Here is a 22,397-nt window from a genome sequence, read left to right as displayed (position 1 = left end):
GTGTCCACCAGGGTGCTTCCCTATAAAGTCCCAGTTCCGGTTCCTAGGGTCTCTCCCTCCATCAATAGTCAAGTTTCCCGTGCTGTAAGCTTATGAGTCCAGGTTAGACTTGCTGTGGATTTCAAAGAATGCTTTGCTTTTTCCTTTGCGAGCAAATGGGGTTAGAAGCCAGGAGCACTGCAACTTTCTGGGAAACCATCACGTTTAATTTATAATAGATAAACCAGGTGTTAAGACTTTTTAAATTAATGTAACAAACTGTAGGTCAGCCTTACAAATCCTCACTGAAAAAAGTACATCATCTCTTTAGACTGTCCTGCCCACATTTATTGGTGCTGTGGCCACTTGGACTCCCTTCGCCTCCTGTCATCAGGGTCCATGTTATTGAGGCAGGAGGCTCTGGGGCACCTCCAGCACCAGGCTGGGTTCATGAACACTCAGATGTGGTCCCTTGAGCACTTGTCGTGATTTCTGGAGTTTAGAAGTATGTCTGTGTGTGTGTGTGTGTGTGTAATATATCGTTGGCAAGTACGTATACAAAATAGAAATACGAGTATAGGGTTTAGTTTGGAAAAATGAAGAGAAAATTGCCCATTTTCTTGAGGATATTGCACTTCAGAATACCTTAAGAGGGCCAACTAGTGGAATTTATTTAGGTAGGTGTCTACCTAAAATGCTGAAAATGACAAGTCCCAAGAAAAGCCAGTGCTGGGTGTTCGTATAGCACAAGGGGAGAGCTGTAGGTTATGAAAGCATGACCTTGAAAGTCACTAAGCTGTTTTTCTCCTGATCACTGGCAGCAGTGAGGATGCAGGTTGGATTTATAATGACGCTAGAAAGCACTTTATGAAGTCAGATTTCAGTTTCCTGCCTTTAACTTGATTGTTAGTCCCTGGGAATGTTAGGAAAAGTAAAAGAAGGCAGTAAAAAAAAAAAAAAAGTAAAATGTCCCTTCATAACCTTTCCCCTTTCTCTCACTGTCTCTTTCTTACCTTCCTTTATCTCCTGGAACTTCATGGCTTTCTGTGTTTCTGGGAGAACCGTCTCTGTGCTTCAGATTTTTTTCATGTGTGCTAGATTTTTTTTACTGGTGGCAGGACATCTGTGCTCATTTTTGAGATGCTGTGGGTACTATTTGTATAAATCCTAGAGCCTGTGTCTTCCCACCTTGTCAACATTTCTGTGAGCCATTAGTAGGCAGCCAAAATGTGGGACCAGTTCCACTAATTCCACGCCCCAGTCACTAAAGCGCTGGCTCACAGCCTTCTCTCGGGGGCTGGGTCCAGGCCTGTGAGTTGTCCCACTGCTGCCTGACATGGCCTATTTTGTTACAGGGGCAACAGCCAGCAGGCAGGGTTCCCAGCTGAACCTGGAAGTGCTTGAACCTGCTGGCTCAAATAGCTAAGGCACTCAGTTAAGAATTCTGATATTCCTATCACTTCAGCCTTATATTGGTGAGTAGGTAAATGCTGCCACTCTTCTCCAACCAGAAGGTGGCTTTGCCGCTGCATCAGCAGCCGGCAGCCCAGGGAGGCCAAGGGGCAGGGCCTCAGGGTCTGGTAGTGGCTCTGAGCTCAGCCCGCCTTCCCCGGCAGGTGGATGCCCAGGTGCTCTGCTGTGTCAGGGTCTAAGAACCCAGTCCCAACCCCATCTAAACCTGGACAGGGCGGCGTTTCACACCACCCCACAGCGCCAGGGCCTTTTTTTTCATCCCTAACCCCACAGTGATACACTCCTACCTCTTTTCCTGGCAGCCTCTGCTGTTCCTACAATATATATATATATATATATATATATGAACGTTTCCAGTGTATATGTATACTTAACGAAACATGCTGGGTTTATATTTTTTTAATCTTTGAAGAGAAATTGAAAACAGTCACTTTTCTACCCTGTTCCTTGAGTTCCTGGGAGCCTAGACTAGGTCAGTTTTTGAACCTGAGTCTGTCTGGGTTGGGGAAGGGCAGTCACTACAAACTCCCCGAAGTTATGTGCAAGGTGTCATGTCGGTGCACATGAGTGTTTTTCTGGGAGACAATTCTTACCTTCCATCAGGTCCTCAGAGAGGATTCTTCCCCACTGAAACTTAAGACCCTACGTGATGTTGTATACTTGTGGCTCCTCCTCCCACCTCCTGCGGTCTGTCTCGTTCCGTTCTCCCAGCCTTGGCAGGGACAAGCCGGTTAAGCCAGTGGGGCTTGCTCGCCAGCTTGCCTGTCCTAAGGCCCCCGTGGTGGGGTGCCCAGTCAGTCCCATGTCAGAAAAGCCATGATTAACTTTGCTTGCATTCAGCTGCATTAAACCAGATCCAGGCAGTGCACGTGTTGCTCTGCAGAAGGAGCATATGGGGTGTACCTCGCCAAACGTCAACCTAATTAGAGAACCTTTTTGAGAGGAAATCCTGAAGAACTCACTGCAATCCTGAAACACTGGACTAGTTGGCCTCCCAGGTTCCTTCTGATTCCAACATGAAATTCAGTCTTACGTCCTTGACAGTAGAGAAGTGGAACAACACCTCTACAGTTTGCTTTCTCAGATGGGTGGGCCATGTTGGGCAGACCACTCAGTGCTTTATAACCAAGACACTCACCTCTGGGTGGGGCAGCTGTTCAGGCCTCACTTTGTGGGGAGAAAGGGCAGCTGTTTATTTGAAGCTACAGCTCCCAGGTTTTCCACACCTCAGCTCACATGCACACAAAGCCAGGGCCTGGCCGTCAGCCCACTTGCCCTCATGTGTACCCTTGGCCAGCCTGTGGCAGTCTCGCGATTGTATGGTGACATAAAAGGCACAGCATTGCCCTTGGCCCTGAGGCTGCACCTCGGTCCCGCCTCCTGGTCGTTCTGCTGTCTCCTGTGCTGTCTCCACCGGCGGCTGGCAGTGGGAGTGACTGCTGTCTCTTTCCTCCCTTTCTGGCCCTTTCATAGGCGTCTGCACATGCAGCCCTTGACGACGGGCTCATCAAAGCATTTCTCCCAAAGTCTGCATCAGCAGTTCTGAGCATGGAAACCCTTTGTCAGCAGAGGCATTGTTTAGCCAGGTTCAGGCATCATCCAGTGGTATCCTTGTGTTCTGTTTTAAGACAGCAGTCACATAAACACTTGCAGTAACACAGCCTGGAGTCCCTGTGACTTGGGGGCCTCAGTTAGAGGTGGCAAGTTTCCCGATGGAGGCTGCAGCCCCCCGTGTGGGGCTGGAAGCAGTGGGGAGGCTGTGCTGTCTGCTGCTCGGCAGTGCTCGCCTGCAGCATATGACTGACCTGACAGCTTTGTCTCCAGCATTCAGGTTGAACTGGAAGCCGAGGCCGAGCAGATGCGGGTGTCGCAGCAAGAACTACTTTCTATTGATGAATCCGTTTACACTCCAGACTTCGATGTGGCTACACCACAGATAAACAGGAACCTCATCCAGAAGGCTGGTTACCTTAATCTTAGAAAGTGAGTGCACCAGGGCCTGTTTTTATAATAAGCTGTTTTCCCAAGGAGTAGCTGCAGAGCATCTGCCGAGTGCCCCATTAAAGGGTGGAGTGGGTGAGGTTGGGAAGGAACTCCTACCACAGGGACACGGGAAGCCTCCGGAGCCCAGGCCCCAAACACTGAGAGATGGCCTTGAAACAGCTGTGTGAGTGAAGGGCACAGTGTGTGTGGGCTCCAGGGCACTGGCCATCGCTGGCCCTGGTCCCCATGGCCGTTTGCAGATAGACTGCCCTGTCATCATCCGGGACCACTGAGAGCTAATAGTCCACCACTGCACGTCCCCCCAGGCCTCTGACAGGTGGGAACGGTGATAGAGGCCCACCACCAAGGCCAGAGTCTGAGGGCCAGCAAGCCCTCAGAGTCACAGGTTCACGAAGACTGGATCACATTCTTAACGCTCAGGTCTTAAAAACCATTTGAGTTGAAGGGATGATTCGATTTAACTGTGTCTAAGAGCAGAGGAGGCTGTTGTCAGGTGTGCCGAAGATTCTGACTTTGGTTTAGTCGGACACTCTGGCTGGGTCGCTTCATCTGTACAGAGTGATAATTGCACCTGCTTCATAAAGTTGTTACAAGGATTAAATGAGGTCATCCCTAGCAAATAGTAAGGACTCAAATGGTAGCTATTACCAGTTTTTGGAAATTAATATCATTATTGAAGCAGGAACCTAGTGCCTTGCACATAGCTGCTACTCAGTAAATACTAAATCAAGCAGATATATCTGATGTCACCCAAGTGGAGGCTCAAGGAAGAGGATTGGCAGCTGTTTTCTTACCAGGGTAGAGTTCCTCAAGGTCTATAAGACTAGATCTCAAGCCAATTGTCTCCTTTAGTTTGTATGAATACAAAACTTCCTAAGATTCTGGTGTTATTTGCCAGTTTCTGGATTATCCTCTTGTAAGCAGCCCACAAAACAAGAATAATATCCAGTTAGAGCAAACCTCAAACTGGTAAATTCCTCCAGGCGTGTGTGTGCTGCGAGCCAAGATGGCCCTGGTGACTCCAGATCTCGAGCAGTTCAGTGACATGTGTTAGAGAAATGAGCTTCCAGTTTTTAGCTCCTAATGGTGATGAGCTCACTGTTTCCAGATATGAGGTAGATGTCAGAGTCTGGCTTCAGTGGGAGTAGCCACCTCCTGCCCACACACTGTAGCTGGCATCTCCCATGTGCACAGAACCCATCATCTCCCAGGTCATTCAAGCTAAATTGTGCCTCTTGTGCTACTCTGCACTTGAATTACTTTCAAAGCAGTTTTGCTTTAATATCAAGAATTACATTATTTCTCAAGTGTCCACCAATACCCATAAAATAGGCAGCAAGACCTTGAGGTGCATTCATGCTTACTAGTACTAATGGGCTCTTTGAAAACACAATCCTTACAGTAAAACAGGGCTGGTCACCACCACCTGGGAGAGACTTTACTTCTTCATCCAAGGCGGGAATCTCATGTGTCAGCCCCGGGGAGCCGTGGCTGGAGGCTTGATCCAGGACCTGGACAACTGCTCGGTGATGGCAGTGGACTGTGAAGACCGACGCTACTGCTTCCAGATCACCACTCCCAATGGAAAATCGTATGCCACCCAGGTTTTATTTGGGAGGAGAACCAGTGTAGTGACTCTGCCCCCGCCAGCAGCCTGTAGCTCATGCCTACGTGCCAGCCCTACCCTGGAGAGGCCCCGCCCGGGTGGCGGTGACCTTCCAGGAGGATGTTTCATGTTCCCTGTCAGCAAGCACATGTGAGCCATGTGGGATCCAACCCGCCTTAGTGAAGGAGGCCCAGGGAGGATGTGTCTGTGGCTTTGGAGAGGAGATGACCTAAATGAGTAGGAGCCGTTTGTCAGCACAGATTCTCAGGCCAAAAAGTCTGGGACTACTCCTCGCCTGCCCCTAAACAAGCACTGGTGTTTGTGTCATGGTGGGGCAGGCGTGAGGGAGAGTAGGTAAGGAAGACCTGCCTGCGGAGGCCATCACTCCAGTGAAACAGGAGATGTGACTAGTACCTTCAGCTGCAGCATGTCATTCCTTAATGCGCCGTTCCCCAGACTCCCTGTACCTTAGGGGCCCAGAAGAGGTCGTGCTTCCAAGATGGCTGCCTTGTAGTCTTTGAGAGTAGATCCCATCCCAGTGGGACCCCCTCTCAGAGCAGTGGTTCCAGACTGTGCTCTGAGGAGTGCGGAGCCCAGAGGTGCTTCACAGCTCCCCTGCCCCGTCCTGACTACTCCACTGCGTGTGCTTTTCATGTTGGGGTTCCGAGCTGAGATTGGATTTGATAGCATATTCAGGAGGGGTGGGCACGTCTCCTCTCCCAGGCTGGGGCTCAGTTTTAGACATCATCCTCCCACCAGGCGATAGGAGATGACCTAGGAAGGAGGATGCCTGGATTCTAGTCATAGTCCCAGGAAGTCACTGAATTCTGGGCCTCAGTTTCCTCAGAGAGAAAATAGGGGTAAAATCTGTGGTCCCCAGCTCCCCAAAGATGCTTCGGGATCAAAGGAACTAGCAGACATGGAGTCTCCTGAGTTAAGCTTTCACGAAGGCATGGCAGTGTTATTTGTGTCCTCATCGCCTGTTCCTGGGCCCTTCACGTGCAGATGCTCTAGCTTGGGGAGGAGAAACGGCTGCTAAATCCTTCTCTGAGTGTGGATGGGAGGAGCGGCCGGGCTGGGGTCCTGGTTGCCTCGGACCAAGGAGTGGCCAACAGGCTGGCCCACGCTGAATTCATGGACTCGGGCTGGTAGGTCTGAGTCCATCCCGCTCATCATAGATGAGAAAGCTGAGGTGCAGGGAGAGGAAGCATCTGTCCCAGATCACAGTGAGTGGGCAGCCAGGGCCAGAACCCCCTCGTGCCTCCTTCTCCTCATGCTGCCTCCTGGCCCTGCCCTCCGGACCCCAGCTGAGTTCGCTCTGTGCAGGATGATCCTTAGTCGCTGAGATCTGGGAAGCACTTACTTGGATGCACTTTATTTCAGGGGAATCATCCTGCAGGCAGAAAGCCGAAAGGAAAATGAAGAGGTAAGGATTTTGTTCGTTGCGCTTCTTTCCTAGTCGAGTGGGTGACTTTGGGATTCATCGGTTTTTTTAATGTCCTGTACAGTGGATATGCGCAATAAACAACATCTCCAGACAGATCTACCTGACCGACGACCCAGAGGTAATTACCTACACTCAGCCCTTGGCTCAGTCTGAAATGGAAGCGTCTGCCTCCTGGGCCTGAGCGGGTCTTCTTTGTGGATTTTTAGGCTTTTGCCATCAAGTTGAATCAGAAGGCTCTCCAAGCTGTGACTCCCATTACAAGTTTGGGAAAAAAGCAAGAAAGCCCATGCCCCAGGTAACTAAAAAACAGTGGAAAACTTCTTTCATCCTCATAAACCACTCAAGGGTAATGTCAGGTCTGTTCTACAGAAACAGCTGTTGTGGCTAGAAAAGGTTAAACATTTTGCCCATGTTCACACCACAGATGAGAAGCCAAACTGGGACTCAGAGCTGTCCGACTGCAGTGCCCACGTCCTCCCACCCCTGCAGTCCGAGCAAGGACTCACCTCGGGAGCCTCTGTACCTGGGAGTTCTGCTTACGTTTTCTGTCGGCATCAACAGTCAGAGAACCAGAACAAAAATTTTTTTAAATAAGAGACAAAATCACCCTTTATGTGTCCATAAAGGCTCAGGCCTTATTTGTACACATACTGATATTTACACGTGTTTATTTTGAATTTTCACATATTTCTCAAAATTGTTCCCTTTAATAATTACACTATTCCATCATCTTTATTATTAGCTATTGAATATTTAGGTTGTCTCCCTTTGTTTGCTGTTATCATTTATAGTAAACATTTTTATGCATGTAGCTTTTCTCTTGTGTTGAATACTGCTTTAGGATTTATTCCAGGAATGCCACCTTTTGTCTTACTGGGAGTTTCTGTTTGCTTAAGTAATAGAAGGCTGAATTACTTGTTATGCTAATGAAAGCACGGCATCAAAAGGCAGATTAACATTAGGACCATATTTGGGGTCCATCTTTTAGTGGCATGGTAGAAAGAACCCCATTAAATGTTCTACAGGAATCACCTGATGACTCCAGGAGAAAGTGGCCAGAAAGCTCTGAGTGGTTAAGTAACTTGCCAGGGTCTCCATGCTGTGCAGTGTGGAGCCAGTGTTCACGCGCCTGCCCTGGGTCCCTGAGAAGGAGCAGTTCTAGACAAGGCCAGAGAACAGTCTTGAGCCGGATTGTGAAAGAATGAGCTGCCTTGTTTAGGTGTTAGCAGCAGTGGAGCAGAACCAGAGGCTTTGAGAAAAGGGTGGCACGGTGAGAACTGGTGCGGGTAGATTGTTCTGCAGCCTGTGCAGGACAGACGGGACGGCACACGGCAGGGAGAAGGGAGGCGCAGTGGGGCGCAGCAGGGAGCTGCTGTCATGGCAGCTGGAAAGAGACCATGAGAACCTGAACAAAGGTAATAAAAATGGGGAAGAGGCAACAAGTCGGAGTGCTGTAATGTAAGCATGTAACGGTTCGCACACGTAGCATGTTTATTAAGTGCAGCTCTAAGTAAAGTGCTGTGTGAATGAGAATGGAAATAAAGATCCGCCATGGAGCTTATCTGTGAGCCCTGTCCTAGGTATGTGTCCCTGTCTGCTCTTTGTAAAGCTACAAAAAAGGTAGCTGAGCACAGTGGAGAACACCCGCCTCAGGAGGCCTTCTGGTAACAGCTGCGCCTTGAGCGCGGCTCGATGTCCATGAGTGAATGAGTCAACTCTCTGGGCCTCTGTCTCCTCAATTTTGTGATGGAAGATGAGAAACTAGACAACTTCCAAGGCCCCTTGAGCTCTAATAGGCAATCTTTCTAAGATGCTGATGTATAATTTAATTAGTGTTAGTAATTAGAAAGTGTGATTGGTTTTCTAAAAAAGTTTTCAGTAACTGATTTTTCTCTCTGGTCTAGAATAAGTAAATCACGTTCTTAGCAAGGACCCATAGGAGCAACACAGGAGAACCTCTGAAAATAAATGACACTAGCCAGCCAGCCAGATGAATCAACCCAGAGATTGAAAGGGTGACAGATGTGACACATGGTCCCAGAGCCATGGAGGGGAGGGTGTACTTTCTCTCCTAAGGTCAACTCATTAAGAACAAAGACATATTTTGATGGCAATGGGGGAAGAGAAACTGTGTTCTTTGGAAATGACAGGCCGTCATTCACTTCTAAGCAAATACTGTGTGGCCTCCCCTTATTCTGCAGTTCGTGTAGATCTAAAGTTCATGCACTTATCCAGCTATTCAGCAAATGTTTGTTGAGTACCTGCTCTGTGTCCAGGCACTGGGTGTGGCCATGAAAGTTAACAGACTCATGGGGAAAACAGGCAGAAGGTAAACAAATACTTGGTTAAAATGAAGAAAAGCCTGATGATGTTAAAGGCGAGGGTTCTGATGTTAAAGGCGAGGGTTCTGATGTTAAAAGCAGGACCTCTGAAGGGCCTGTCTGTGGAGATAATATTTAAACTGAGAAGTGAAAGACAAGTGCCCAGCTTACAAAGAGGCACAGATGGCTCATCCCCGGTAGCAGTTACGGAGGCTGTAAGGCAGAAAAGAGTTTAGTGTGTTTGAAGAACTGAAAGGGGACCAGTAGGAGGCTGAGGGGGATTGTGGAGCAAGATGGGGTTGGGGAGAGGTAGACAAGGACAGATCATGGTCAGGAGTTTGGGGAGCAGTGGAAGGCTTTTGGGAGGGGGGTGTTCAGTGTGTGCAGAGAGAGAGGTGATCCATTTTACATCTTCCAGCTCAGCTCTGGCAACTGTGCAGGACACGGAACACAGAGCTGGGCAGGTGGGGATCTAGTTAGGAGCCCGTAGCAGCGGCCTGGGTGAGATGGTAGCTGTGTAAGCCAGGCTCATGGCAGAGGAGATGAAAAGTAAGTGGATTTGGGACTTGCTTGCAGGCAGAATCTCTAAGACTTGTGAATCACTAGATGTGGAGTGGAAGGAAAAGGACAAATCAAAGCATGTCCACAGTCTGGGTTGAGCACCTGGGCAGATGGTGGTGGTATTTAGAGAGATGACAAGGAATTGGTAGTGGGTTTCAAGAGTTCGCTTTCAGACATAGTAAGTTTGAGAGGCCCATGAAACATCCCAGTGAGTTGTGAAGTAGATCACTGCTGGTACAAATCTGGAGCACAAAGAAAATGTCTTGGCCAAATGTGAATCAGGAACTCATCAGCATGGAAATGGCAGTGGAAGAAATCATCTAGGGAGAGAGTGTACAGGGAGAAGACCTGGGGCCCAGGACAGAACCCTAAAAGAACTCCCCCATTTGGAGTAGAGGAGGAGGAGCCTGCAAAAGACACTGAAGCATCAAGAGAAGTGGTTTCAGAAGGAACCAAGCAGGAAGAGTTTCGAGAAGTCTGTGTCAGGTGGTTTGAGAGATCGAGTGGGACGATGCTCAGTGTCCATTAGTGGACGGCATGGCGATTAGAGGCAATGCCTCTCCTGTCACTCCTGTTGTTCAAGGAGGCTTCAGTGGCTTCCTCTGCTGTAGCATCCAGTCCAGACCTCGCCTGATGGTGATACTGCCCTCTACTGCCTGGCCTCCTATCTTTGTTATGTTATCTTCCCTTAGGCCCTTTGGGGAGCCAGAATCTTGGACGTACTTTCTCCCCTTTCAGCTTGTACTCATCGCTTCCTCCAGTGCTTCCCACTTCCTAAATCATGCCCCTCTCTTAAAGACATAAAATAGCAGGTGTGATTCTCCCCTTGGGTTACTGAGCCAGTGTGTGACTGTCCACCATCCTGTCTGTTGTGTTTCTTTCCATCCGGTATGCTCATTCATCAAATGTCTATTGTAGTTCTATACAGTATAATCAGTTGCAGACATACTTGAGAAATAAGAAAATAGTCATATACAAAACATCAAATGAACAAAGAATTTGAGAGCCTTTTTATGGTCTAAACAATGTATGAAATCAAAACACTGACATTTTTTGCCCAGAGGAATTTACACTAAGCTGGGAAGAAATTTTAATATAAAAATATTAAGTTAAATTACAGCATTCTGACACAGAGGAGAAACATAGTGGCACACACCTGATCACTGTGCAGACAGTTGTCTACTTTTACATGCCCATGATTTCAGTAGCAGCGTGTGGCCCAGCGCAAAGCTCAGGAGGCACACGGAGGTGCAAGACCGCCCCGGGGACCAAGAAGAACCACGGGAGTGCAGAGGAGGGAGGGGGCCAGGCTCTCTCCACAGGCTGAGCGGATGAATAGGAATTTGAGCCGTTTCAAGTATGGGTGAGAGTTGGGTGAGTGGTGGAGTTGGGATGGATGCAGAAACAAGGAAAAACATAGGGTGTTTGATGCAGCTAGTGGAAAGTGCGTTAATGGAGAGAGAGGTGCTCAGTAGAAATTAGAGCCAGGCTGTAATGGAATGCTAGGCCAGGGTATATTATTGAGTTAACATTTTGACTGCCAACTATGTACCCAGAAATTTAGCTATAGCCCCTGCCCTCAGAAACTTGTCTCACGGGGATGAAGAAAGAAACCAAAAATCAGCAGGTAATGTAGTAAGGAGCGTAATACAATGCAGAATGCTGTGCAGCAGGGTTAACTATAGGTTTTGGGGAGATAGAGTTTAACCAAGTACATGAATGTTTTACAAAGGTCTATTTGTGGAACAGGTGGAAGGATTTATTGAAATATTCTCCCTTATCTATTTGTAAAAATCATGTCAGCATTCAGCATGTATTTACTTTATTGTAAAGGTATCAGGTTAAAAGGGTTCTGATTTTCCCCCTCCCATTGTGTACTGCAGCGAGAACCTGAAAAATTCAGAGATGGAAAATGACAAGACTGTTCCCAAAGCAACCGTCAGTATACCTGAAGCCGAACAGCTGATCGCCCCTGGAACGCCTATTCAATTTGATATTGTCCTTCCTGCTACGGAGTTCCTTGATCAGAATAGAGGAAGCAGGTATGGGCTCAGGGAGGTTATCTCTGGGAGAAAGGAAAATAAACTTGACATCTGTGTCCCTATCCACCTCCAAAGATTGTTGCCATTCTGACGAGAGTTCAAGTGTTGAGTCCATGTAGCTGAAGCCGTCATGACTGACTCTGGCTGTTCCCCTAGGCGGATCAACCCTTTTGGTGAAACTGAGGATGACACATTTCCAGAAGCAGAAGGTAAGTGGCTAGTTTGGTGTGTTTATTCTTTCCCCTGCACAGAATGACCAGGTCCATTAAAATAATGTAAGTCATGTTCTAGAGAGCTGTGACTGAAAATATGCATTGAAATTATGACCCATAGATGTATTGTTCTCTGAAGATTCACTATGACACATGGAGTCAGGGCAGGTCTAAGGAAAAAATCTTGACGGGCAGCTAACAGATTTTCTACAGCTGTTGCTCCATTAGGCACACTTATACCCTTTTTGTAGCTCCAGCATAGAAATGTTGCCAATCCAAATAAGGTATCAAATTACTACAAATTCCAAGAGGATAAAATGGTCACATTAACATGTCGACTGGGTGAGTCATAAATATGCTCTATCATCTTAGAAAATCCAAAGTACAAATAACTCATTCTTGAATTTGAAGATGACATGATTAAGTGGCTTTTGTTAAAATTCAGATTTTTGTATCTGATTTACCTCTGTATAGTTCATAATAACATACTCAGTAGAGTTGACCATAACCTACTACTCCAGGGAGCAGAACTTGAGTCCCTGGCCAGGGCAATATAGAAGATTGAAGTGCTGGCAAGACTTCATTTTAACACAGCTTTGTGACTGAAGCCTGAGAATGTCATTAGAATGAAATGCCACACTTTTAAATTTAGAAGTGGGACTTGGGAACTGGTACTCCTAACAGCTTTAGGCAGAAAACTAACAGCCTCAAAGCTGACTGGTCACTTTACCCCAGTGGCCTCTCATGGAGTCCATTGCTGTTTGTGAACAGTCTATAGGGGGCTTTCTAACTAAGAAACACCATCTTCATAATGGAGTAACCATGTGTAACATCAGTTCATTTCCTAATAAATTTTTTGGCCCTTAAGCTATTTGCAGGAGCAGGGATACTGGAGGGCAAGTGAGGGAAAAAGTAGGCTTTTTAGTTTAAAAGGGTGGGTAAGTGAATTACTGTTCTTACAGAAAAAAAGAGGCCTTTGAACCTTCATGATCTTCCAGTTACAGGTGCTGTAATTCAGTTTTGTCAGCTTATGTGCCATTATCAAGAAGCCAATACTGGCAATTAACTAGAATCAAAGAAGTGAATTATTTTAGTTTGAGATCTCCATTAGTTTATGAAATATCATCACTGCCCTTTAGTAGTAAATAATGTGTATGAATTGAATGACACCCAACATCAGATCTTACTTTTTTCCAAATACATCTTCTTCAAGAGAACTCTAATACTGGGCAAAGTAACAAGTTTTCTATTGTCTAGTGGAAAAGCTCTCATTTTCAGAAAAAAGATGCATATACTGCCACCTGTCATCTAGAGATTTAGTGCTAGAAAGGTTTTCATCTGGTTACCACCATTTCATTTTATATATGAAGAAAAAGAGGTACTTTTCTAGTCTAATGTAGCTCCAGAGAACAAATATGGACAACAGGAGATCCAGAGCTTTGGCAGCGTGAGGTCTGTAAAAGCATTGTGGAGAAGTTTAGTAGAAAGCCCTCCACAGAAACCAAGCCAAGCCTGGAGTCTTCAGCCTCTTCTCAGACCAGCATATGTGCCACTGGTATGCAGATCAGCAGCAGGAAGTGGATGTCATCTTGAGCAGAAAATGCTTTTTTGCAGATTCCCTTTTACAACAGATGTTTATAGTTCGATTTTTGGGATCAATGGCAGTCAAAACAGACAGTACTACTGAAGTGATCTATGAAGCGATGAGACAAGTACTGGCTGCCCGGGCTATTCACAACATCTTCCGCATGACAGAAACCCATCTGATGGTCACCAGCCAAACTCTGAGGTACACTGTGTCATTTTCAGACTCTCACCGCTACGTCTGATTCTTCTTCTAAGGCACATTTACCCATCTAGAATGTTCTTACAGAATATTTGATTGGATTAAGTGAAGATGATACTCTTATTTCTGTTCTATTCCTTTTTACATCTCAGTTACATAAAATAGATTGAAGATGGTCCCTTAAAGGCAGGAAGTGATAGTATCTCTCAAGAGTTTCTGTCTATACCTCAACCTAAAAATGGAAGGCTTTTTGTATTTCATTTCTGAGGGTAATATTTGTGAAAATAAACAACAGTGAAACCAGAACATGAGCTTCCCTAAGGTCACTAGACCAAGGAAAATCTGATTAATATTTGTTGGGGTGAAAATAAAGAAGCCAAGGAATGTTAACTACAGACTTAGGGTTTCAGGTAATAAGATCCATATAAATGATGGCAAATGACTGTCAAGACATGGTTAGCGAAAGCTTTATTAAGAGTTGCACTATCCAGTACTGTAGCCACATGTAGTATTTGAAATATAACTAGTCTGAATTATGTTTTAAGTGTAAAATACATACCGAATTTCTGGCTCTTATACTACCCCTCAGAATGCAAAACATTTCGATTAACTTTTATATTAATATGTCCAGCTGGCACTATTTTAGATCCCTTAGGTAAAAGTATATTAATTTCACCTGTCACTTTTTAAAATGTGGCTGCTAAAAAAATTTTAATTATGTTTCCCACTGAAATAGCAGCACTGCTGTAGAGCCAAAATATCTAGGTTTATTCCTGGCTGTTACATTTATTAGTTTTATGACCTTGGGCAAGTTTTATGACCTCTGTGCCTCAGTTTCTTAAGCTATAAAATGAACATAACCCTATCCCAAGAAACTGGAACCCATTGCTGGTGGAAACGTAAAAATGGTTCAGCCATTGTGAATGTCAGTTTGGCGGCTCCTCCGTAAGTGAAACGTAGATTTCCACTCCTGGGTAGATACCCAAAAGAACTGAAAGTAAGTGTTCAAATAAAAACTTGTAGACACAAGTGTTCATAATAGTGCTATTCACAGTAGCCAAAAGGTGGGGACAATCTTGATGTCCATCAACAAATGAATAGATAACAAAATATGGTATATACATACAGTAGAATATTACTCAGCCTTAAAGGAATAAAGTATTGGTACCTGCTTCAATGTGGGTGAACCTTGAAAACATTATGCTAGGTGAAAGAAGGCAGACAGACACAAAAAGACAAGTAGTGTATGATCACTTACATGACATACCCAGAACAGGCAAATCCGTAGAGACAGACAGCAGATTAATGGTCACTAAAATCTGAAAGGAAGGAGGAATGTGGAGTGACTGCTTGATGGGTATGGAGTTTCCTTCCGGAGTGGTGAAGATGTTCTGGAACTAAGATAGTGGTAATGGTTATACAACATTGTCAGTGTACTAAGTGTCGATGGTAAATTTTATATTAGGTGTATTTTTACCACAATATACATACATACTTGAAGTAGAATTCCTGTTTTGACACTATTTAGAAATCACACAGAAAATCAGATCTTAAGAGGCAAATCCAGGCTACCTGATTTAGACAGCAAACTTAAAAGTTATTCACAAAATATAATATGCATGTTTTAAGTTTGTATTTGCAGAAAAATTTTACCAAATACCTAATAAAGTTATCTCAAACATTTCACTGCATATAACTGAACCACTTGCTACACCTGAAACCAGTATAATATTCTGTATCAACAGTACCTCAATAAAATGTATTCCAACTTGAAATTGTTTATGATGTTTATTTTTAAAATCATTTAATCCATATTCAATAGGGACAAAAATGACATTTAATTAGCTTTGTAATTTACTTAAAATTCCATGTACACTTTCTCAGTACCTTACCATTTCTCTGAAGTGGGTGTTCTTATCCCAGTGTTACAGACAAGGCAGTTGAGAGAAGTCAGGGTGACTTGTACAAGATCACAAAGCAAGTAGCCAGCTCAGAATTCAATCCTGTACCCTGATTATAAATCCCATGCTTTTATTTAGTAAGTGTAACTGCATGTATTTCAAATTGTCTAACCATTTTTGAGGGTAACCTCTTATTGAGATATAACTTAATATTCCCCAATGTTGAAGTGGTGTTTTTGATATATTCAGAGTTGGGCAACCATCACCCCAAACAGTTTAGAACATTTTCATCAACTCCCAAAGAAACCCCATGCCCATTAGCAGTCACTCCTTTTGACTCCCAACCAACCCAGCCCTTTTAGCCATTAACTACACAGTAATCTTGCTGTCTTGAGTTCTGGATATTTCATATAAATGGAATTATAACCATTTTTTTTAACAAGGAGAATACAAAATTAAAAAACTAAGACCAAATCAGTAATTTAAATATGTAATACCATGTGTTAGAAATTAGAAATTTATAAGATAGCAATATATTCTTTAATGTAGTTTATTTTCCCAGATGTATCGTGATTAGACAGCACTTAAATTGTTACAAAATGTACCCAGAATATCTTCTTAAATGTTACTCCCCTACAGCCAAACTAATGTGGAATAGTTTTAAAATCCATTCACTATTCTCCCATACCCACCCCATTTTTAAAAAAAAATTGTTAAACTTAGAAGAATCAGTTGATCCAACACTTCAAGGGAAATAGGCAATAATCAATAAATGTATGTTGAGAAGGAGGATATACAGAGTATAATCCATCCATATTATACAGCAGAACTAGAGAATCATGTTGCCTTTTTGGATAAGCACTAAATAATATTGTGAAATTAATTTTCTATTTGCTGTAATTGTCCATTAAAAATGCCAAGCTGTAACCACACAGATCGAACCGTGGCGCATGCTCCCGGTGGAGCGCACTCGCCTCACCCTCAGCCACGTGCTGCATTTTCTTACTTGGAGGGTATTTGTGATTTCATTCTGAACTTCTACAAACTCTTCTAAGAATGGTAAGTGCATCCAGCATTTGCGATATAATGAATCTTTTAAACTTTCAGGTTGATTGATCCTCAGACTCAAGTGACAAGGGCCAATGTAAGTATCCTCAGGCACGCTAATTTTAGTGATCACTCTTTTAATCGTAGCTCCCTTGACACAAAGAAGTCACTTCATAACTTTGTTTGCCAAATTAAATGACTGCCACTATTAGTGCACTTTTTTCATGACCTTTTCCACAGAGAATGACCTTGTCTGTCTTTTAATATCAGTGTGTTGTGTAATATTTGGGTTATTCCTGTTTTTCTAGTTTGAACTTGCCAGTGTCACCCAGTTCGCTGCTCATCAAGATAACAAGAGACTAGTTGGCTTTGTGGTCCGCATGCCTGAGTCCGTAGGTGGAGAATCTCTGAGCACATACATTTTTGAAAGCAACTCAGAAGGCGAAAAGGTCTTAACTTTTTTCATCTTAAAATTCCACAGTATCTCAGTCCAAAGATATTTAAAGGGTTTTTTTGGTACCATCTCCCTGGAAATTTAGCTGACTATTCTGCATGTCCCCACTGAAGAATTTAGAAATGAATACCTTTATGGGGGCCCCCCACTGAAAGAAAACTGGAGTAAAATTTCCTTAAGTATGTATCAACCAAAATAAAGGAGTACTTTAATGTGGAGATAAATTTGTTTAGTAGAGAGATCATGAAACATTGAAAGCAGTTCCCCCCACAATTTTTTAAAATTAAAGCAAAATTTATTATTTACATTTAGTCTCAAGAGAGCAAACCAAGGAAGCAGACATCAGAAAAGTATACCTAGTCTTGTTTAGTATGAAAAACTTTGTGACTGCATTTGATACTTAATCAAAAGTAGTCCTCTGAGCAATTACCTATTTGCCACTGCATGTTTGAACAGGCAGTCGCTAAATACAGTTGAGAAGTTGAGAGAGGAAAACGTACCCCATTAAGAATTGTAAACCCTGGTCACTCCAGCTTTCACTTACCTGTTTGTTTTTTTTTACGCACAAATTGGCCACAGGAAACCAGGACATGTGGTGCTACTATGCAGAGCCCAGTGTGATGGGTCTCCTACACCCATGCTGACTTGAGCAGTGTCCTCCCTCATCGTCCTTCCATAATCACATTTTGTTCTACAATTCTTTATCCTTTTCCACCTTTGCCAAACACTATTTTTCTCATCTTTTGCAGATATGTTATGCTATTAATTTGGGAAAAGAAATCATTGAGGTTCAGAAGGTAAGGTACATTTTAGTGCTGGTTTAAAAACTATTCAAAGGTATCTATATACATACTAAGATTTCTCAAAAAGAGAGATGCTCACTTTGCAGGTGGCCAGGTTTGGGATTTCCTTTTAATAAGCAGTTTAACCACCAGCCTTTTTTTTGATTAGCAAGTTCCATTATCACTGTTACTACAGGTGGACTTCTTAATAGCACTTCACCTCAAGCTTTATGAATTTTTTGCTTGCTTCTATTGTGGCTAGATCTCCTTTCTTTCACACTAATATGGTACAGACTTAAGTATCCACCATGTGCTCTAAGCCCTTACTCCACTCCTTAGAGTGGTCACAGGCCCAGCAGCAGTTACAAAGATCACTTGGAAACTTACTGGAATGAAGATTCTCAGACCTCCCTTGCAGCAGTTTACAATGTTTCATTCACCTGACAAATTTTTGAGAGCCAAGTTTGTATAAAAAAACTCTGAATTACAGCAGTGAGTGAAATAGACTTGGTTTAGATACAAACCCAGGGGGCTTCTAGTTTAGCACTGTCCAGTAGGACTGCCTGCAGTGGAAATTACCTGTATCTGCACTGTTTAAGATGCAGATCAAATGTGGCCAGTGTGACTAAGTGGCTTTTAAAATCTCATTTAAATTTAAATTTAGATAGTAACATGTAGCTGGTGGGTACCATATTAGTGTAGTTCTGGTCAGGGAGGGCAGGAGGACCAAGGACTGAGACCAAGTATGAGAAATAGTGAGCACTGGAAGTTAGTATTTTATGGCCTAAATCATGTAAAGAGCCACACAGTAAACCTGTTATTTAGGCGTACCATGTCTGTTGGAGCTACACAACTCTGCTGTTGAAACACACGAGCAGCTATAGGTACTATGTAAATGAATGGACATGGCTGTGTTCCAGTGAAACTTACTGACAGAAACAAATGGTGAGCCAAATGGCTATAGCTTGCCAACTTTTGGTAGATTAAAAGAGAAAAGGAGGGAGCTTAAAGACAGAAGACAAAGGTATTGTGAAGGAAGTTCCTCTGGACTCTTTTTGGGAAGATGATTATGATTTGGCTAATACAAAACAGTATGTTAGCTAAGAGGAAGACCTTGGCCTAGATTCTAGAAGTAGCGCAGTTGAGTTTTTTCAGAGAAGCAAGGAGAGACCCACCTGAAGGCACACACAGACAGGACTCAGAAGGAATGAGACTAGATTACAGAACATACTGAAAGCCAAGCCAAAGGGGTTTTAAGTACATTTTAAGTATGCTCTTTTCTCCTTCTTAAACTCCCATAACTTCAGGATCCAGAAGCACTGGCTCAATTAATGCAGTCAATACCACTAACCAATGATGGAAAATATATACTACTAAACGATCAACCAGATGACAGTGATGGAAGTCCAAGTGAAAACAGAAGCGCAGAATCTGAAGCATAACTGTTGGGCCTTTGGGGGAAGAGCACCCAGGAAGGAGAGCTATCTTCTTAAGGGTTTTCAACTTCTCTGATGTACAGACACACAGCCTGAGTTCAGAATGCTGACAATCGCTTGTGAAATGTACTCTTGATTCCTTGATACTGAGACTTGGGAGGGAAACAGTAAGAAATGGTTGACAACATTCCTATCCATCTACAAATGTTATTTTAGGTGCTTTGTGATAAGTCCTTTTTTTTAGATTGCAATGTTCAGTGCTCGGGATGAAAGTAAATGAAAAAATGCATTGTTCACTTTATTTCAGTGTCATCTCTTTTCAGTTTCCGGTATACTTTTCTAAAAATGGCAAACAAGCCTAGATTTAACTTGATAAACACGAAGTATTTCCTATTAATATAATCTATTTTTGTATTTTACTTAATAAGCTTTAAGTGCCTGTCATTCTGAAAATTGTGTATTTATAATCAAGCTTGCCTCCTAATTGGACCTAATAAGCATTAGTTTGTGCATTCAGGTGATGAGCCCTGCTTTGAGGCCCAAGCACTAGCAGAAATGCAGGTCTAGTTTTGGTAACTGTCCGAGACATCATGCAGTAAAGACTAGTAGATGAGCACCACAAAGGGTGTTTGATTTTACACTGGCACCTTAGTGAGCCAGCATTCAGAGGTGGATGGTCCTTTAGACACTAGTGTTCTTAGGAGTGGATCACTACGGACAGGGTGCAGTTCTACCAGTTCCTGTTTCTTCTGAGCCAGACCCTCCTCAAAGAAGGGATCAGTTCATTTTAAAACTCACTTGAAGCACAGCTGGTCATGGGACTTGGTATAAACTTCCAAATTCCACCCTGACACATCTGGTTCCTGGCATCCCAGCCCACTCTGCCATACCATCATGAAATAAGTATAATCACCTTGAACTGGTATAGTGTATTTAATTATAACCAAGTTCAATGGAATATCACTGTCTTTGTAATAAATTAACCTAGCAATAAATGCTAGCATATAAAAACTATCATTCTGTTTCTTTTGCTTTTTTGTGGTTATTTTCTAGAACATCCTGCAAGAAAACTAAAGTCAATTCTGTAGCTTTAATGGTAATTTCCAAAAAACCAGGGCATAATGCAATCATAGCTGAAGGGAATATACTATCAAAAAACCACTATTGAGTGCAATAATGTAGTCTCAATGCCAAGTTTTTAAAAGGTGTTACTTTTTAAATGGTGGATTAATAAAACAACTTTTGCAGCCCACAATTAGTTTAATGTTACAGGGTCCAGCTGAGGAATCCAGTTCTATAATGTGTGTACCACCAGGGACACAGTGAGCTGGTCTAAGCTAGTATGAGATTATATACCACAAATTAGTTCATTGTTAACTAATGCCTTGGGCAAATTTGTATAGCATAGCCAAATCAGATAAGTAAGTTATCTGACAGGCTTTAAGAGTCACAGTCCCTGAATTTCTTTTTCTTGCTTAGAATTGTTCAAGATGATAGGAGGGGTACAATCTCAAATCACAAACAATATTGCTAGAAACTAAAAAGTTTTTTAAATTAAAAAAAAGTTTTATTAAGAATATGGCTTAACTAAGCCACAAAGCATGCTAATTATAAGAAAAACAAGACTCAAGTCCAATACATTAACACTAACCTCATCTAAAACACATCAAATAAAGAATGAAAATACAAAATTAACTGAGCATATTAGCAAGTATACATGACCAACAAAAAATCAGTATCCTGGATATATAAAATATTCCTACAATAAGTAAGATAAATTGGAAAAAAACGTCATGAATAATTTCATAGAATTAAAAAAAGAGCTCTTAAACAGAAATATGTTCAATCTCACGTAACAGTCAAGGAAATGCAAATCAAAGCGTCACTGCAATATTATATATTTACCAGACTGCAGACTTCAGCTGTTGGTAGGGATGAGAATGGGGACTCTCATTAGGCATCTACTAGTATGTCACTTTATGCCTGAGGCAATGAAGCACAGAGTTCAGTGACCCTGCAGGTAAGCAGCAAATCAGGATTCAAGTCACAGCTCCAGAGTCTGCTTCTGACCGGTAGGTTAAAAAACCAGAGAACAAGGGGATCTTAACCTATGTGGTATCTACCCAAGTATTCCATTTTTAATCTCTAAATAATACATATATATTATATAGACTTTTGCATGTGTCATATTTTAAATAATTTTTAAATTTAGAAAGTGAAAACCACTAACACTTGGGAGAAAACCAGACAGAAAGCAATCTCCAAATGGTGCTCCTAACATATTACCCTTTGAAGATTATTCTGAAACTCAGTAATTACATCAAAGTGCATCTTTAATGCCTTGTTACTTAAGATTCTGAAATAAGTATTAATGTGATAAGATCCTCATGGGTATAAAAGCATTAACTTGTGATAATGAAGACATTACTAACTGCATCACTATATACCACACACAGACCTTACTATATACATTGATAGAATGTATAGTCCTCAAAGATGATCCCAGAATTATGACATCAGAGCTACACTGATCAGAAGATAAATTTCATCTACTTTCCTGAGTGGGAACAACTGGAGCTACCATGTAAACTAGGTGATAAAGAACAGTCAGACTAACACAGTAGTAGTATACTTGTCCCAGTCTGCTTTTTATACTCCATATATAAGAAGTTTTTACATAAACTACACTCTAATTTTACCATCTGAGTTCATCTGTATAGTCCCCTGATTTCATTTAATCTCTATAGATCTCTAATTCCTTTTGTTTTTTAAAATGAAATCTTTGATAACCTGTTAAAATTTTTCTTAACATCTAAAAAACTTTGTTTAAAAAAAACTGTAGCATTAAAACCTCCTTAAGAAAAGGACACGATCAATTAGAAACTTCTAAGCTTTAGCTGGAAAAAAACTAAAATTACTAAAATTGGTTAAAATCTCCCTTTTACATTTAACCAGCTCAGCGTAAGAGAGTACCATGATGACATGTATGATGGTACTTTCTCATCTTTCCCACAATCCTACAAATTTACCACCTCAAAAGAAGCAATCTGACTTGACCAAGAACACTTTCTCCAGTATATAAAGGACTCGGGTTTCTCGTCTCCAGTGTGGTATTTAAAAGACTCTCATTTGTTATTGTCTCAGTTCAACTCACATTTGCAAAAGGCACCCCAGTTATTTCTAACATTAAACACTGAAAATTAATATTCCTTCCCAATACTAGGTAAAATTAAACATTCATGTGGGGTCTTTTTATTAGGAAATAGCAAGAACAGAAAGATCAGTAATGTACAAAGGAAAGAAAACGTCACCTGGGATACAAGAAGAGACAATACCAATTTTATAC

The 22,397-nt window shown here is 42.6% G+C and overlaps 2 protein-coding genes across 3 annotated transcripts in view; one reads left to right on the top strand and one right to left on the bottom strand.

Annotated features, from left to right (window-relative positions):
* The window catches only part of APPL2 (adaptor protein, phosphotyrosine interacting with PH domain and leucine zipper 2), a 50,858-nt gene extending 30,793 nt beyond the window's left edge, over positions 1-20,065 (top strand). For both annotated transcript variants that reach the window (XM_073213777.1, XM_073213776.1), the window contains 12 exons: positions 3,277-3,435; positions 4,859-5,047; positions 6,446-6,488; positions 6,571-6,627; positions 6,716-6,804; positions 11,275-11,433; positions 11,590-11,642; positions 13,260-13,434; positions 16,440-16,476; positions 16,688-16,828; positions 17,583-17,630; positions 18,923-20,065. In XM_073213777.1, coding sequence (XP_073069878.1) covers positions 3,277-3,435; positions 4,859-5,047; positions 6,446-6,488; positions 6,571-6,627; positions 6,716-6,804; positions 11,275-11,433; positions 11,590-11,642; positions 13,260-13,434; positions 16,440-16,476; positions 16,688-16,828; positions 17,583-17,630; positions 18,923-19,057 — 1,285 coding nt within the window. In that variant the 3' untranslated portion in view covers positions 19,058-20,065. The remainder of the gene's footprint in view (positions 1-3,276; positions 3,436-4,858; positions 5,048-6,445; positions 6,489-6,570; positions 6,628-6,715; positions 6,805-11,274; positions 11,434-11,589; positions 11,643-13,259; positions 13,435-16,439; positions 16,477-16,687; positions 16,829-17,582; positions 17,631-18,922) is intronic.
* Positions 20,066-21,094: 1,029 nt separating this feature from the next.
* Positions 21,095-22,397, bottom strand: part of WASHC4 (WASH complex subunit 4) — a 58,115-nt gene continuing 56,812 nt past the window's right edge. Inside the window, exon 34 of the mRNA XM_073213772.1 lies at positions 21,095-21,113. The gene's annotated coding sequence lies outside the window, so the exon portion shown is untranslated. The remainder of the gene's footprint in view (positions 21,114-22,397) is intronic.

This window comes from Manis javanica, chromosome 10 (assembly GCF_040802235.1).
Source record: "Manis javanica isolate MJ-LG chromosome 10, MJ_LKY, whole genome shotgun sequence".
NCBI lineage: Eukaryota > Metazoa > Chordata > Mammalia > Pholidota > Manidae > Manis > Manis javanica.
Note: the sequence above shows the minus strand (reverse complement) of the source record. Positions and strands in the feature narration are given on the sequence as shown.